Genomic DNA, 17,772 nt, shown 5'->3' on the forward strand with positions numbered 1-17,772 from the left:
GCTACACATTAAGTTATAAAGACACTGGCTTTTGTGCAATGGGAGGTTTTCATCAGAGAAGATTCAAGATAAGATTTAGTCTTCAGAAAGTGGCTCTGATAACCATAGAAAGATTAGCTAGGCTATGGCCACACAAATGGCAGCAATCCAGTTAGTGACAGTTGTGAGAGTCCAAACACAAGATGATTACATCTTGAACAAAGACGGGGACAGTTTTGGAGTTAAAAAGAAATCTATGTTTTTTTTTTTTTTTTTTTTTGAAACAAGAGTCTTGCTCTGTTGCCCAGGCTGGAGTGCAGTGGGGCAAACTCAGCTCACAGCAATCTCTGACTCCCAGGTTCAAGCAATTCTCTTGCCTCAGCCTCTTGAGTAGCTGGGATTACAGATGTGTGCCACCAAGCCCGTCTAATTTTTTTTGTATTTTGTTAGTAGAGATGGGGTTTCACCATATTGGCCAGGTTGGTCTCGAACTTCTGACCTTGTGATCCACCCCCATCAGCTTCCCAAAGTGCTGGGATTACAGGCATGGGCCACCGTGCCAAGCCAGAATTCGACTTTTAAATGACAGAGCTAACGAAGTAGGTGAAAAGATTAGAACTAGAGGGAAAAATGTGTTGAGATAATTAAGCAGAGACCTGAATGAAGTGAGGATGTCTACCATGGGTGGGGAAAATCATTCTGGGCAAGAGAAATAGCAGGTAATATCTTTAAGGTATGTTTTGATGTAGAGTGTAATATAAAGAGGGAATGAGAATGAGGGGATGACAAGAATGAGGGAATAAGAATGAGTCAAAATTTCTAGCCTAAACACCTGGACAGAATTGTCATTTACTAAAATAAGGAAGTGTAGGGCAAGAGGAAAGAAATCAGGATTACATTTTTGGGCACACTAAGGGTGAGATATTTTCTAAATATTCAGGCTGGTATGTCAAGCAGGAAGCAGTATTTATGAAACTTTAGGTAAGAAGAAAGGGCAGGGCCAGGAGCAGTTGCTCATGCCTGTAGTCCTAGCACTTTGGGAAGTCAAGGCAGGCAGATTACTTGAGCCCAGGAGTTCACGATAAGCCTGGGCAACATGGTGAAAACTCACCTCTACTAAAATTACAAAAAAGTTAGCCAGGTGTGGTGGGGCAAAGTAGTTCCAGCTACTTGGAAGGCTGAGGTGGGAGGATCACCTGAGCTTGGAAAGTTGAGGCTGCAGTGAGCCAAGCTTGCACCACTGCACTCCAACCTGAGTGATGAGAGTGAGACCCTGTCTCAAAAAAGAAAAAAAGAAAGAAAAAGAAAAAAGAAAAAAGGGCTGAAGATATGAATTTGAAGAACCATCAATGTAGAGACCACATTTAAACCATGAGATATGATGGGATCAGCATTTCTCAGCCAATCTTACGAATTCTGTGATAGCCAAACAGCAAGCCTTTTTTTTTAAAAAAAAAAATCAGCATTTGACACCCATACTTGCACATGCATATGAATAGAATTATGAAATAGGTTATCAAATAAAGACTTTAAAAATCAATGTGTGAATAAATGAATTGAAGCCAGGAGTGGGTCAATAATCTGGAAGAATGAGTTAACAAAGTTGAACTCTAAATGAAGCTGAAAACACAAAGGGACAGAAAGTATACATAGACAGATGACAACATAGTCTTGTCATTAGCAAATGACATTTTTTCCAAAATACAATGACTCTGGTATGATGGCCAATACCAATTTTGACAAGAATCTTCATTTCCCTTAAAGCCTATCAAAACTTCCCATGACATCTAAGCAGCAGAAAGGAAGACTATTAGCCAGGTGACATTCTATGACAGCAACCAGAAAGTCATTAGATGACATCAACAGGAACAAATTTTCTGAAACGAGTGGCATCTAAAATAGTAATTTCTCTCTTTTGAATTAAAATGCAAGAAAAAATGTTTTGTTGGAGTTGTGAACTAGGAAGTTACTTATTTCCCTTCTCAAGCCATGTGGAAGATGAGAGGTCTCCACTATAGAGACCTAGAGGGAGAGAGACAACCTCAAAGCAAAAAAGAAATCGAGAGTTTTCTGAGAGAAATAGGGGCAGAGAGAAACATCTTCAAGAGAGAATGAAGTTTACTGACAGCATAGTAACATGAGTTTGACAAGGTCCATCAGGCTGAGAACCAACTCGAGGATAGGACACAGATGGATAAGAATGTGAGAGTGGGAGAATACAGCTGATTGCAGGCGCTTCCACTGCGGGTTAAGGGAATTAAGGGTATTGGTTGATGAGGGATATACAGAAAAAGCACACACTAAATAAGTATGCATGCAATCTCTGTGAGGAATTGTACTAACAGTTAAGTGACCCGCCTCCTCTGGCTTTCGTTTCTTTAGTGAAGTCATTAGGCAGCCTGAGCACATGTTGTGAGAATGCATAAGAGGAGAAAGATAAAGCAGGGATAGAGGTACAAAAGAAAGACAAAAAGTTCTTTTACTGAACCCTTTCTTGGCAGTATAACTTAATAAGCTCAACCTGGTAACCCAGGGATCTGATATGTCTTACATAAGATGTGCGTGTAACTCCTCATCACAGGCGGTAGTAACTTAGTGCTTTTTGATTCACCTAAGTTAATCAATGTAGAAAGAAAGCGGTGATGGCACAAAAGGTAAATACTTTCATTACATCACCTTTCTTTCTTTCTTCAGTGATGTTTCGAGTTGTGTCTCTGGATGATCATTTGAAACCACTTGATGAAATGGTAAGTTATAGCTAGAAAGAGGTAGGTATTTGTGCATGGTTTTGCTTCTTAAAATTAATCCATGAAAATGAGGCAGGCCAGTCTAAGTTACTGGTTTTACATTCTTATTAGCCTATGTATTCCTCCCTTACCATCAAACGTTTTCCTTTTTTCTTCTTCCTCACTCTCTCTGGTCAACACAATTAAACATATTTCCTAATTACAGATAAAAGTCTGTAATTTACTGAATGCTGACCACTTATAAAGCACTGTGCTAGGGAAGCCGAGACCCAAAGATACAGAAGATACTCTTTCTGTTCCCAGAATGATGACATTAGAACAGAGGTTGTTGGAGAAGAACATAAATGAAGCAACATGCATGACTATATTCCTGACATCTGGAAGAATAGGATACGGCAGATAGCAGGCTCTTAATATTATACCATTATTAAATTATGTATTGAGTGAATGAGTAATGTTATATAGAATGCATATTTTATTTATTTATGTATTTTAGAGATGGAGTCTTGCTCTGTTGCCCAGACTGGAGTGCTGTGGTGCGATTATAACTCACCAGCCTTAACTTCTGAGCTCAAGCGATCCTCCTGCCCCAGTCCCCCCAAGTAGCTTGGACTACTGGCAGCAGCATCATGCCCAGTTAATTTTTTTTATTTTTTATGAAGACAGGGTTTTGCTATGTTGCCCAGGCTGTTCTCAAACTCCTGACCTCAAGCAATCCTCTTGCCTTGGCCTCCTAAAGCGCTGACATTACAGGCATGAGCCAGTGAGCCGAGTCACAATAATACTTTATAATGACTGAATGAGTGAATTACATGACCAGTGAATTTAGCATTGCAGCTGCTTTGTATTTGGAGTTACCAGGAGAGGTTTCATCTCAGGCCAACTTCTCCAGAATGAGATTCTGAGAGAGGGAAAAATGGACAACTGAATTACTAAGAAAGTGCTGCCAGGAGAAACCAATAACAGAGTGGAGAGAAGCAGGGCAGGGGAGGGGAGGAAACCAAGCATGGATGCAATTGATTTTGGGCAAAGTCTTCAGCCTGACTGGCAAGAAGCTCTGGAGTGTAAATTACACCTCAGAGTTCGTTCCACTTTAGGAACCAAAGCTGGGGGCTTTTGTACTCCAGCATCAGGCAGTTATTGGCTCTGGGCACCCCCACAACATAGGAGTAAACCCCTAAGAACTTACCACCAGGCCCCAAAACAGGCCTCTCAAAAAGTTCACAGGTGAAAGCTGTTAGAAGTAAAACACAATGGAGCTGGGGGTAGTTGGAAAGAACCAGAAAAAGGGATCGAAGGGGTAAGCATTGGCCATGCCTGATACAGATGTCACAGGGTAGGTGAAATCAAGACACTCCTTAGGGAACAGAGATGACCAAATGTATAAATTAGGCCTAGAAGATACTGTAGGCAGAGAAAAAATGTTAGTGAAGGCATGTGGGTAGAGAATCAAGAGGATTTAGGGAATGGTCATAACCAGCTTTGCTGAAACTTATAACAAATATAGAAAGTCATGTTGAAGGGCCGGGCGCGGTGGCTCATGCCTGTAAGCCCAGCACTCAGGAGAGCAGCCGGGCAGATCATGAGGTCAGAGTCAAAGACCATCCTGGCTAACGCGGTGAAACCCTGTCTCTACCAAACACAAAACTAGCGGGTGTGGTGGCGGCGCCTGTAGTCAACTACCGGTGGCTGAGGCAGGAGAATGGCGGCGTGAATCCAGGAGGTAGGCTTGCAGTGAGCGAGATGAACCGCCTGGTGACAGAGTGAACTCACGTTCAAATCTCATGTTGGCGATTTGGAAGGCTTGGTGCCATGTTGTGTAGGCACCTGAATTACAGTTGGTCATAGAGGAGCAGTTTGTGTGTAGAGCAGAGAAATAGCTTGACTGAGGATGTGTTCCAGGACCCCTTCCAATTTTTCCAGATATTGCTCTTTATTTACACAGGGATAGTAAAGGGAGAAGTGTTGCTACCCATTAGGGAAAGTGACGCTGCCTCATTTTCCCTCATGGGAAATTCAGAGAAGTTATTTCATAGATACTGATGTGCAGTTAAGAAACTAAATACATAGCGGGAACATGGTGATGGTAATCTAAGACAGTATTTCAGCAGGCAACTACAACCCTGCTAGAGACAATCTGAGAACAAAGGTGATTAATAGTGAAAACAGTCAAAAGACAATGAATCGTAACCTGGAAAAGACTGAAGTCTTTACAACAGGATACTTGATAAATTTCATTTCGTGTAGTTTAGAAACCTGTTAGAACTAAACATTCTTTTGTGGTCTCTTAGGTCAATCTCTCAACTGAACGCAGTTACGAAGAAGCTTCTTAAGCTTACAGAAGCTGTACAGATGGTTTCTCTGTTACTGCCTTTTCCTCCCTCCAAATTGTACTTCATAATTAACATATTTAAGACGTCATCACTTTTAATCCACCTTCTTTCCCCATCTTCTATAGTTATGCTACATTCACTAGATTGTTGCTTAATTTTAATTTCTGGAGCAGGAATCTAATTTTTAGTGCCCCAAAGACCTTGTATTAATCTAAATCCAAAATCACTTCTATAAGATAGCGTGTGCTTCCTGTTCTCCTTGGTTCATGGTTGAAGCTTCTATTTCTAAGAATGCCACTCCTCTATTTAACCAAAGCAGTGAGAATTTCTACTGCAATCCTTTGACAATCATCCTCGATTGGAAGCACCATGGGGAAGTAAAGGGCTCCTTGAAAATCAAAGCAGCTGCAACAGTATCATAATTCCCTTGTTAGTTCTCACCCCTCATTGTTGACTTATTATTATCAATTAGGCCAAATATGATTATCCAACTCCCTGCTTGACAATAACTACATTTGCATAAGAACAACAGGATTAATGGACTGTTCCTTCAAATATGGGTCATAGATAAGATATTTGTACCAAATGTTTATGGCATGGAGTTTCCATGGCACAGCAAACTGCATGTGTTTATGTATAGAGATGAAAATTGATGTAGCATTTCCAAAAATGATGGCAGCTAAGAGATCATGTGGTTTTATCTTTCCAAGCCAGTGTTTCTAATTGCTGGATATTATCCGGTTCAGTATTCTATTTAAATAAACAGATTCAATGCATGGCTGGCCTATGAGATTTGGGCATTCATAATAAATTTGACTACATAATCAAAATATAGTAATGATGCAACTTGGGTCATTATCAAATGAGCCAAGATATACAGCATATACCTAGTTTCTTCTGCCCAAATCTTACATCAGTCTTTTCTTTCATTTTCTGCAATTTCATTACTGATGGTGACTTTCTTTTCCTTTAGGTCAGTGTTTTGTAGAATATTCAAACATATTTTTTTCCAGAAAGTTTCATTTACATCAAGAAGTTTCAGATCTTTCTTGAAACTTATCTTAAGACCTGGAACTACTTGTCTTCTAAAAAGAAGCCCTCTTTTTAGGGAGAGGTAGTATGAACCAGAAGGGGATATGAAGGAGTTGTTGTATTGGTTCTTGACTGGTGTATACAAGATTTAGTGCAGACGGTCCTTAGTGACTAGAGCAGAATCAGCCTCATTTTAATAATTGTTTTTGGAAAAAAATCAAGCAGCTTAGAACAATGAAAATGTGGTTTTATTACGTTCTTGCTCACTGGTTTTTTGAAATAGACCAAGATCAGTTAAGAAAAAAAACTAATTAAAAAAGACAAATTAAGTAATAAAAACTCAATTTGTTGAACACAGTTGAAGCCATCTGCATTGGAAACATTGCAAATAGCAAACAAAAAGGGACAGTACTCTACGTTCATTTCTCATTATTAGAATCTCATCCAAATGGTTAACGTCTTCCCATGGCACCTTTGGGTAATATATTCTTCATTTTCTTCCTATGAGGAAATCTCATGAGAAGCTCCACCTCTCTTAATGCTTGAGTTAATGATGCAGCAGTATTTCTTCAATACCATCTCAATATTTCATCGAGATTCAATTCCATGAATTTAGAATAACAAGTGAGGCCCTTAATCCAACTGTTCTATTTCTCAGTTACAAGAATTCTGGACAAGGTTTATGGATCCTATTCCTGTCTCCAGACACATTATGTTTTATTAATGAATGAATGCTACAATTAGTGGGAAGGAGCACTTGGCAACTTGGGGAGTGGGCAAAGGACCCTACATACTCATTTTTTAAATTTTCATCAGCCTATTCACATGAGGGCTTCTGGCCTGGGAGTCTTTAATTTCAACTTGTTAGTTTTAAGGTCCTGAGAGAAAACACTAAGGGATGAAAGTCAAACTGTTGACTATAGGTTTAGAGGGGGCAAGAGTGGCAAACATGGAGAGAACTGAGAGGAGATACAAAGAGGTGGAAGGAGAAGGATGAAGGAGAGGAGACTCTGCAAGGGAAACTTGGGCAAATGTCTACATTTATTTACTTGTCCGATAAGGAAATGGTGGAGTATAGGAATGGTCAGTAATCTAAGACAAAAAAAAATTAGTGCTAGATACAGAAATAAAAATTGAAGCATTTCAAAAAGAGGCAACCAGCAGTGTAAAACATCGCAACTGTCAGAGTGAAGACTGACCACGAATTTGTTGATAAGGACGTTATTATTCATCTAAGAGGGCATTTTTATTATGTTGGAAAGACCCAAGGGCAGGGTTGCTTACAGAGTGCAGGGTGTGTGTTGTGAAAGAGAGAGAAGTAAATGAAAATTCTTGAAAACTAGGCAGATGAGTCTCAGTATAATCAACAGATAGTCAAACTTTCAGTCAGAAATCAATATTTGTTTGGGTTGTCCTAAATGTGCTTGTTTCTTTGCTTAATAATGGATTTATAATTAACCTCTTCACACATCTAGAAAAAAACCCTTGAGTTCATATAATAACATTATTTTTATTTTTATTTCAGTATCCAGTGATCACCCTTCAGGTAAGATAACTACTAGTTGAAGAATTGTTTTCTCATTTTTTGAACATCTCTCCAAACCTCAAAATCAAAAGGCAGCTCACAGGGAAGACTATTTAAATTGTCACAGAATTATTAATTTCATGTAGATAGCCTCAAGAGGACAGAAATAGGTTTCCACCCCCACCACCATGTGATTCATATTAGCATGCACCCATTAATATAGATAATAATAATATAGACAATGGGCAACTATGACTGTATTTAATTTAATGCTTAGTTGTTGAATGTATATAAATTTATACTTAATGTTTAATGCACTGGGGATAAAATATGGCCCGCCTTTAAGAAATCAGAGAGTGACACAGAAAATGTAAAAAAATCACAGCTAGCTCTAAAATATACTAAGTGTTATAATATGCACCTATGTGACCCCAGATAGGAGAGTAACCAAGTCTCCTTGGGGAATGTAAGGACACACTCATGTTTTGAATCTTAAGTAGGTTAGAAACCTAAGTAGGAAGCACCTTGCTGAAACTTTATAATGAATAAAAACATCCAGCATGCAAAAATGCACTTTCTTATTCTTAGGATCCAGAAGGCAACCGAATACAACAGTGGGTGAATGAGGAGTCTGTGGGAGGAATTCTACAACTTTCCTTCCAGTTAATCTCAGAGCCCATCCTCGGATGGTATAGAATCACCGTGGAGATGCTCAATGAGAAGAAAACGTATCACTCCTTCTCTGTGGAAGAATATGGTAAATAAATAGCAATGAAAATATTACCTATTAGTAAAAACTTACAAAATCTTTTCAATTTTGCAAGGGCAGGATTATTAAATAACAAATTCTCAAGTGAGTATCTCTTCCTTTCCTCTTTCCTTGTCCTCTGTTACTATTTTAGGGTTCTCCATCTACTCTGATTTTTATCTCCTAGTTCAGCCCATAATCTTCCTGCAATTCTCTGTTGACCTAGGCTATCTATTCTATCTTCCTTTTGTAGTATCTGGATTCTATTTTGTATGATAGCTTCTGGGATGTAAAGCACTTCTTATGAAAAGAATGGAATTAACATTAGTCATATGTTAGCCATTAGTCCCTTCATATTTTCTCCTAAAATCTTCATAAAATTTTTATTGTAGTATCATTATTACTTTTTTAAAGATGAAGACATTGAGAAACACTTTCCCAAGTTCAACACCTGAAAAGTGATGAATTTAGAATTCAAAATATGCATTTTTCTATCCAATTCCAAAATCCAGTCTTATGCACTTCAGTGTCCTCCTCACACTGTTTATTAATGGCAAACATAAGCAAAGGTCGATGGTTTGTAAAGGAGAAACAATTGTTTTGTATGAATGTATTTATGTTAATATGTATTTATGTTAATAATAGTTCTGTTAATAATATATAATATATTCATTATAATATATACTTTTTTTTTTTTTACTGGCAGTGTTACCCAAATTTCAAATGACTGTGGATGCACCAGAAAATATCTTAGTAGTGGACTCTGAATTCAAAGTGAATGTCTGTGCCTTGTAAGTTGAAACTGTACATAATAGAATAATGCATTCACAGAAAGATATTAGAATGGGATAGATGGCTAAAAGGAAGTAAAATATAAATGTGTGAAGGTAAGGGAAAAACATGGTATGAAATTATTTTGCTGATTTTATGAATTCTTCCATGCATCTATAATTATTTTAATGCATGTTATGACACGTGGTTTTATGTAACAGTTTAAGACAATGACTACTATCTTTTTTACATCATAACATATTATTTTGCACCAGCCAATAGAGTAGCCACTGACCATATGTGGTTATTTAAGTTTTAATTAAAATTAAATATTCAGTTGTGCTAGCCACATTTCAAGCTGTCACATGTGACTAGTGGCCACTGAATTGGAGAGCATAGACATAAAACATAGAACGTTCCATCTCCCAGAAATTTCCACTGGACAATATCTTCTGTTTATGATGATTTCTCAATTCAACCTTTATGTATTACATGATTATAAAAGAAAACTGAAACTCATGATGTATCATGGAGAAAACTGCTATAAGAGTTACAAGTGGCTTTAGGGTAATGGCGGGGCACAGTATGGAGGATACTAAGGGCAGACAGGGACTTAGGGGCAAATAGTGAGGATTAATGTGTGGCAGGAGTAGCAGTGAAGCAGGTCAGGTTGTTTTCCCCTCTTCTTGTCACTAAGTTAAGCAGCATTCACAGAGTTTATATAACCAGCAAAGACAGCCAGGGTGCAAACATAAAACTTTGTCTCCTCAGACCTGATGTGAGGATTCGTTCTTTCCCTGACTCATGTGTACTACTTTTCCTTTTAATTTTGCATAATTAAAAATGAAAAGTGACATGGTAATTTCTAGTTGTTAGGAGAGCTTCATTGCAGTAATCTAAAATTCCATGCCAAACTTTAAGGTGAAAGCTTTACCTGTCCTCCTTCCTGTGTCTACTTTAGGCTGGAAGTCTGTAAGAGTCAAGAAACATGGCTAACTTTTTGATGTCACTACCTTGTGCTTCACCTCCAGAGTTGGAGTGGGAGAATACAGAAAAGGCAGAGACTGAAATGTCTCATTGTAGTTGGATCGTAGAGGCAGGGAATTGCCAGCATTGCTGGAAAATCCCCTGAGTAACAGAAATCCCCAAAGCCCAGATGTCTAGGTACTTCCCTATCACAGTGGCTGTGTGTTGGCTCCTGTGTCATTTTTACTGGAGAAGTATTGCATAATTGAAATAAAGCACTCTAGGACAAGCCAGCTGGGAATCCCAAAACATAAGCATGAATCACTAAATGGTTGAAGAGTCTAAAGACTTGAAATCAAGATATTAAACAAATTAAAAAAAAAGCAATATATACCTGAGAAAACTGTGGAACATCAATCTGAAAAAAATTTAGAAATAAGTAAAATTTATATACTCAGATATGAGTCAATAGTGTAACTTTAAAAATAATTAAAGACCTTGGAATTAAGCATATTATTAATTTAAAAATATATGTGTAGAAAGGCTGACTAGAAGGATGGATGATGCTGAAGAGAGAATTAGTAATTTGGAAGATGAAATTGAGAAATTGTCATAAAATGCAGCCCAGAGGAATCTACTGTCATTCCTTACAACCAATTTTGTTCTTTGCTCTTTCTACCTATTTAAATTTTTTAACAATGAACAAATATTTGTGTACTTCCATGTAATTAAAAATAAATATAATTGGAGCCCACTGCAGAGCTGCAAAGCTGCTGTAGCCAAACTACCTCTCTAGATTCCTCCTCTCTGGGCACAGCATCTCTGAAAGAAAGGAAGCAGCCTCAGTCAGGGGCTTATAGATAAAACTCCCATGTACCTGGGGGAAGAAGCAGCTGTGGGAGCAGCTTCAGCAGACTTAAATGTTCCTGCCTGCTGGCTCTGTGCAGGATCACACTGTGCAGCGGATCTCCCAGCACAGTGCTCAAGTTCTGCTAAGGGACAGACTGCCTCCTCAAGTGCGTCAGGGACCTGTGCCTCCTGACAGGAAGACATCTCCCAGCAGGGGTCGACAGACACCTCATACAGGAGAACTCTGGCTGGCATCTGGCGGGTGCCCCTCTGGGACAAAGCTTCCAGAGAAAGGAGCAGTCAGCAATTTTTGCTGTTCTGCAGCCTCTGCTGGTGATACCCAGGCAAACAGGGTCTGGAGTGGACCCCCAGCAAACTCCAGCAGACCTGCAGAAGAGGGGCCTGACTGTAAGAAGGAAAACCAACAAACGGAAAGCAATAACATCAGCATCAACATCAACAAAAAGGACAACCACACAAAAATTCCATCTGATGGTCACCAACAGCAAAGACCAAAGGGAGATAAATCCACAAAGATAGCCAGGAGCGGTGGCTCATGTCTGTAATCCCAGCACTTTGGGAGACCGAGGCAGGTGGATAACCTGAGGTCGGGAGTTTGAGACCAGCCTGACAAACATGGAGAAACCCCGTCACTACTAAAAATACAAAATTATCTGGGCGTGGTGGCACACGCATGTAATCCCAGCTACTCAGGAGGCTGAGACAGGAGAATTGCTTGAATCTGAGAGGCGGAGGTTACAGGGAGCCAAGATTGTGCCATTGCACTCCAGCCTGGGCAACAAGAGCAAAACTCCGTCTCACAAAAAAAGAAAGAAAGAAAGAAAGAAATCCATGAAGATGAGGAAAAACCAGCACAAAAAGGCTGAAAATTCCGTAAAGCAGAATGCCTCTTCTCCTCTAAAGAGGAGAGGAGAAAAAGCAAGATTTTCTTATTTTTTGAACATCTCTCCAAACCTCAAAATCAAAAGGCAGCTCACATGGAAGACTGTCTATTTAAATTGTCACAGAATTGTTAATTTTATGTAGACAGCTTCAAGAGGACAGCAACTACTTCTAACAGTCAGACCCCTCTTCTGCAGGTCTGCTGGAGTTTGGTGGGGGTCCACTCCAAACCCTGTTTGCCTAGGTATCACAACTCCTCGCCAGCAAGGGAACAAAACTGGACAGAGAATGAGTTTGACGAACTGACAGAAGTAGGCTTCAGAAAGTGGGTAATAACAAACTCCTCTGAGCTAAAGGAGCATGTTCTAACCCAATGCAGGGAAGCTAAGAACCTTGATAAAAGGTTAGAAGAATTGCTAACTAGAATAACCAGTTTAGAAAACAGAAATGACCTATTGGAGCTGAAAAACACAGCATGAAAACTTCATGAAGCATACACAAGTATCAATAGCCAAATTGATCACATGGAAGAAAGGATATCAGAGATTGAAGATCAACTTAATGAAATAAAGCTTGAAGACAAGATTAGAGAAAAAAGAATGAAAAGGAATGAGCAAAGCCTCCAAGAAATATGGGACTATGTGAAAAGACCAAACCTACGTTTGATTGGTGTACCTGAAAGTGATGGGGAGAGTGGAACCAAGTTGGAAAACAGACTTCAGGATATTATCCAGGAGAACTTCCCCAACATAGCAGGACAGGCCAACATTCAAATTTAGGAAATGCAGAGAACACCACACAGATACTCCTCGAGAAGAGCAACTCCAAGACACATAATCGTCAGATTCACCAAGGTTGAAATGAAGGAAAAATGTTAAGGGCAGCCAGAGAGAAAGATCTGGTTAACCCCAAAGGGAAGCTCATCAAACTAACAGTGGATCTCTCTGCAGAAACCCTGCAAGCCAGAAGAGAGTGGGGGCCAATATTCAACATTCTTAAAGGAAAGAATTTTTAACCCAGAAATTCATATCCAGCCAAACTGAGCTTCATAAGTGAAGGAGAAATAAAATCCTTTACAGACAAGCAAATGCTGAGGGATTTTGTTACCACCAGGCCTGCCTTACAAGAGCTCCTGAAAGAAGCACTAAACATGGAAAGGAACAACTGGTACCAGCCACTGCAAAAACAAACCAAAATGTAAAGACCATCAACACTATGAAGAAACTGCATCAACTAATGGGCAAAATAACCAGCTGGCATCAATCATAATGACAGGATCAAATTCACACATAACAATATTAACCTTTAATGTAAATGGGCTAAGTGACCCCAATTAAAAGACACAGACTGGCAAATTGGATGATGAGTCAAGACCTATCGGAGTGCTGTATTCAGGTGACCCATCTGATGTGCAAAGACACCCATAGTCTCAAAATAAAGGGAAGGAGGAAGATTTACCAAGCAAATGGAAAGATAAAAAAAAAAGCAGGGTTTGCAATCCTAGTCTCTGATAAAACAGACTTTAAACCAACAAAGATCAAAAAAGACAAAGAAGGGCATTATATAATGGTAACGAGATCAATACAACAAGAAGAGCTAACTATCCTGAATATATATGCACCCAATACAGGAGCATCCAGATTCATAAAGCAAGTTCTTAAAGACCTACAAAGAGACTTAGACTCCCACACAATAATAGCGTGAGACTTTAACACCCCACTGTCAATATTAGACAGATTAACGAGACAGAAAATTAACAAGGATATTCAGGACTTGAAATCATCTCTGGACCAAGTGAACCTAATAGACATCTACAGAACTCTCCAGCCCAAATCAACAGAATATACATTCTCGTCAGCACCACATCACACTTATTCTAAAATTGGCCACATAATTGGAAGTAAAGCACTCCTTAGCAAATGCAAAAGAATGGAAATCATAACAAACAGTCTGTCAGACCACAGTGCAATCAAATTGGAACTCAGGATTAAGAATCTCAGTCAAAACCACACAACTGCATGGAAACTGAACAACCTGCTCCCGAATGACTACTGGGTACCCAACGAAATTAAGACAGAAATAAAGAAGTTCTTTGAAACCACTGAGAACAAAGACACAACGTACCAGAATCTCTGGAACACAGCTAAAGGAGTGTTTAGAGGAAAATTTATTGCACTAAATTCCCACAGGCAAAAGTGGGAAAGATCTAAAATCAACACCCTAACATATAATTAAAAGAACTAGAGAAGCAAGAGCAAACACATTCAAAAACTAGCAGAAGACGAGAAATAACTAAGATCAGAGCAGAACTGAAGGAGATAGAGATATGAAAAACCCTTGAAAAAATCAATGAATCCAGGAGCTGGTTTTTTGAAAAAAATCAACAAAATAGATAGACTGCTAGCAAGACTAATAAAGAAGAAAAGAGAGAAGAATCAAATAGACGCAATAAAAAATGGTAAAGGGGATATCACCACTCATCCCACAGAAATACAAACTACCATCAGAGAATACTATAAACACCTCTACGCAAATAAACTAGAAAATCTAGAAGAAATGGATAAATTCTTGGATGCATACACCCTCTCAAGACTAAACCAGGAAGAAGTTGAATCCCTGAATAGACCAATAACAAGTTCTGAATTTGAGGCAGTAATTAATAGCCTACCAACCAAAAAAATCCAGGACCAGACAGATTCACAGCTGAATTCTACGAGAGGTTCAAAGAGGAGCTGGTACCATTCCTTCTGAAACTATTCCAAACAATAGAAAAAGAGGGACTCCTCCTTAACTCATTTTATGAGGCCAGCATCATCCCGATACCGAAAACTGGCAGAGACACACACACAAAAAGAAAATCTCAGGCCAATATCCCTGATGAACATCGATGCAAAAATCCTCAATAAAATACTGGCAAACAGAATCCAGCAGCACATCAAAAAGCTTATCCACCATGATCAAGTCAACTTCATCCCTGGGAGTCAAGGCTGGTTCAACATATGCAAATCAATAAATGCAATCCATCACGTAAACAGAACCAATGGCAAAAACCACATGATTTATCTCAATAGATGCAGAAAAGGCCTTTGATAAAATTCAACACTCCTTCATGCTAAAAACTCTCTATATACTAGGTATTGATGGAACGTATCTCAAAATAATAAGAGCTATTTCTGACAAACCCACAGCCAATATCACACTGAATGGGCAAAAGCTGGAAGCATTCCTTTTAAAAACTGGCACAAGACAAGGATGCCCTCTTTCACCACTTCTATTCAACATAGTATTGGAAGCTCTGGCCAGGGCAATCAGGCAAGAGAAAGAAATAAAGGGTATTCAAATAAGAAGGGAGGAAGTCAAATTGTCTCTGTTTGCAGATGACATGATTATATATTTTGAAAACCCCATCATCTCAACCCAAAAACTCCTTAAGCTGATAAGCAACTTCAGCAAAGTCTCAGGATACAAAATCAATGTGCAAAAATCACAAGCATTCCTATACACCAATAATAGACAAATAGAGAGCCAAATCATGAGTAAACTTTCATTCACAATTTCTACAAAGAGAATAAAATACTTAGGAATACAACTTACAAGGGATGCAAAGGACCTCTTCAAGGAGGACTACAAACCACTGCTGAAGGAAATAAGAGAAGACACAAACAAATAGGAAGAATCAACATTGTGAAAGTGGCCATACTGCACAAAGTAACTTACAGATACAATGTTATTCCCATCAAGCTAACATTGACTTTCTTCACAGAATTAGAAAAAAACTACTTTAAATTTTATATGGAACCAAAAAAGAGCCATATGGTCAAGACAATCCTAAGCAAAAAAAAAAAAAAAAAACCAAAGTTGGAGGGTCAGGCATGGCGGCTTGCACCTTTAATCCCAGTACTTTGGGAGGCTGAGGTGGGTGGATCACCTGATGTCAAGAGTTTGAGATTATCATGGCCAACATGGTGAAACCCTGTCTCTACTAAAAATACAAAAATTAGCCTGGCATGGTGGCATGCGCCTGTAGTCCCAGCTACTTGGGAGGCTGAGGCAGGAGAATTGTTTAAACCTGGGAGGTGGAGTTTGCAGTGAGCTGAGACTGCACCACTGCACTCCAGCCTGGCAACAGAGCGAGACTCTGTCAAAAAAAAAAAAAAGAAAAACAAAGCTGGAGGCCTCACGCATCATGCTTCCTGACTTCAAACTATACTACAAGACTACAGTAACCAAAACAGCATGGTACTGGTACCAGAACAGATATGTAGACCAATGGAACAGAGCAGTGGCCTTAGAAATAACACCCCACATCTGCAACAATTTGATCTTTGACAAACCTGATGAAAACAAGCAATGGGGAAAGGATTCTCTATTTAATAAATGGTGTTGGGAAAACTGGCTAGCCACATGCAGAAAACTGAAACTGGACGCCTTCCTTACATCTTATACAAAAATTAACTCAAGATGGATTAAAGACTTAAATGTAAGACCTAAAACCATAAAAACCCTGGAACAAAACCTAGGCAATACCATTCAGGACATAGGCATGGGCAAAGACTTTATGACTAAAACACCAAAAGCAATGGCAACAAAAGCCAAAATTGACAAATGGGATCTAATTAAACTAAAGAACTTCTCTACAGCAAAAGAAACTATCATCAGAGTGAACAGGCAACCTACAGAATGGGAGAAAAATTTTGCAATCTATCCATCTGACAAAGGGCTAATATCCAGAATCTATAAGGAACTTAAACAAATTTACAAGAAAAAGCAAACAACCACATCAAAAAGTGGGCAAAGGACATGAACAGACACTTAAAAGAAGACATTTATATGGCCAACAAACATATGAGAAAAAGCTCATCATCACTGGTCATTAGAGAAATCCAAATCAAAACCACAATGAGATGCCATCTCATGTCAGTTAAAATGGTGATCATTAAAAAGTCAGGAAACAACAGATGCTGGAGAGGATGTGGAGAAATAGGAGCACTTTGTGTAAAAGCATTGGTGGGAGTATAAATTAGTTCAACCACTGTGGAAGACAGTGTGGCCATTCCTCAAGAATCTAGAACCAGAAATACCATTTGACCCAGCATTACTGGGTATACACCCAAAGGATTATAAATCATTCTAATATAAGGACACCTGCACACGTACATTTATTGCAGCACTATTCACAATAGCAAAGACTTGGAACCAACCCAAATGCCCATCAATGCTAGACTGGATAAAGAAAATGTGGCACATATACACCATGGAATACTATGCAGCCATAAAAAAGAATGATTTCATGTGCTTTGCAGGGACATGGATAAAACAGGAAACCATCATTCTCTGCAAACTATCACAAGGACAGAAAACCAAACACCACATGTTCTCACTCATAAGTGGGAGTTGAACAATGAGAACATATAGGCACAGGGAGGGGAACATCACACACTGGGGCCTGTCAGGGGTTGTGGGACAAGGGGAGGGATAGCATTAAGAGAAATACCTAATGTAGATGATGGGTTGATGGGTGCAGCAAACCACCATGGCACGTGTTTACCTATGTAACAAACCTGCACATTCTGCACATGTATCCCAGAACTTAAAGCATAATTTAAAAAAAAAATAAAAATAAACAATTTTCTTCTTCCTTTCCAAAACAAAACAAACAAAAGAAGGAAATGATCCCAAAATCTCATGTCTTAAAATGACATTTATAAAAAATAAACAAATATAATTTACATTTTAAAAGTAAAAAACCATAAAAATATGCTCATTATAGCACTTTAAAAACAAAAAACTAAAAAGCAAAATGTTATTTTTATTTTATTTTTTGTTTTTTAATACTCCATTGCTCAGTATGTAAAAAATACTATTTTTAATGAAATAATGACTGATGTATTTTTCCCTTTACTGTTAGTTTTTTTGTTT

The 17,772-nt window shown here is 38.7% G+C and overlaps 1 protein-coding gene across 5 annotated transcripts in view; it reads left to right on the forward strand.

Moving 5' to 3' along the window:
• LOC101000295 (ovostatin) overlaps positions 1–17,772 on the forward strand; it is a 161,157-nt gene that overhangs the window by 81,271 nt on the left and 62,114 nt on the right. For all 5 annotated transcript variants that reach the window (XR_004175992.1, XM_021922010.2, XM_021922008.2 and 2 more), the window contains 4 exons: positions 2,674–2,726; positions 7,617–7,637; positions 8,205–8,373; positions 9,071–9,155. Coding sequence is in view for 4 of the 5 variants with exons in the window: in XM_021922008.2 (XP_021777700.1) it covers positions 2,674–2,726; positions 7,617–7,637; positions 8,205–8,373; positions 9,071–9,155 (328 nt within the window). In the remaining variant the exon portion in view is untranslated. The remainder of the gene's footprint in view (positions 1–2,673; positions 2,727–7,616; positions 7,638–8,204; positions 8,374–9,070; positions 9,156–17,772) is intronic.

Source organism: Papio anubis, chromosome 9, assembly GCF_008728515.1.
Source record: "Papio anubis isolate 15944 chromosome 9, Panubis1.0, whole genome shotgun sequence".
In the NCBI taxonomy this organism is placed as follows: Eukaryota; Metazoa; Chordata; class Mammalia; order Primates; family Cercopithecidae; genus Papio; species Papio anubis.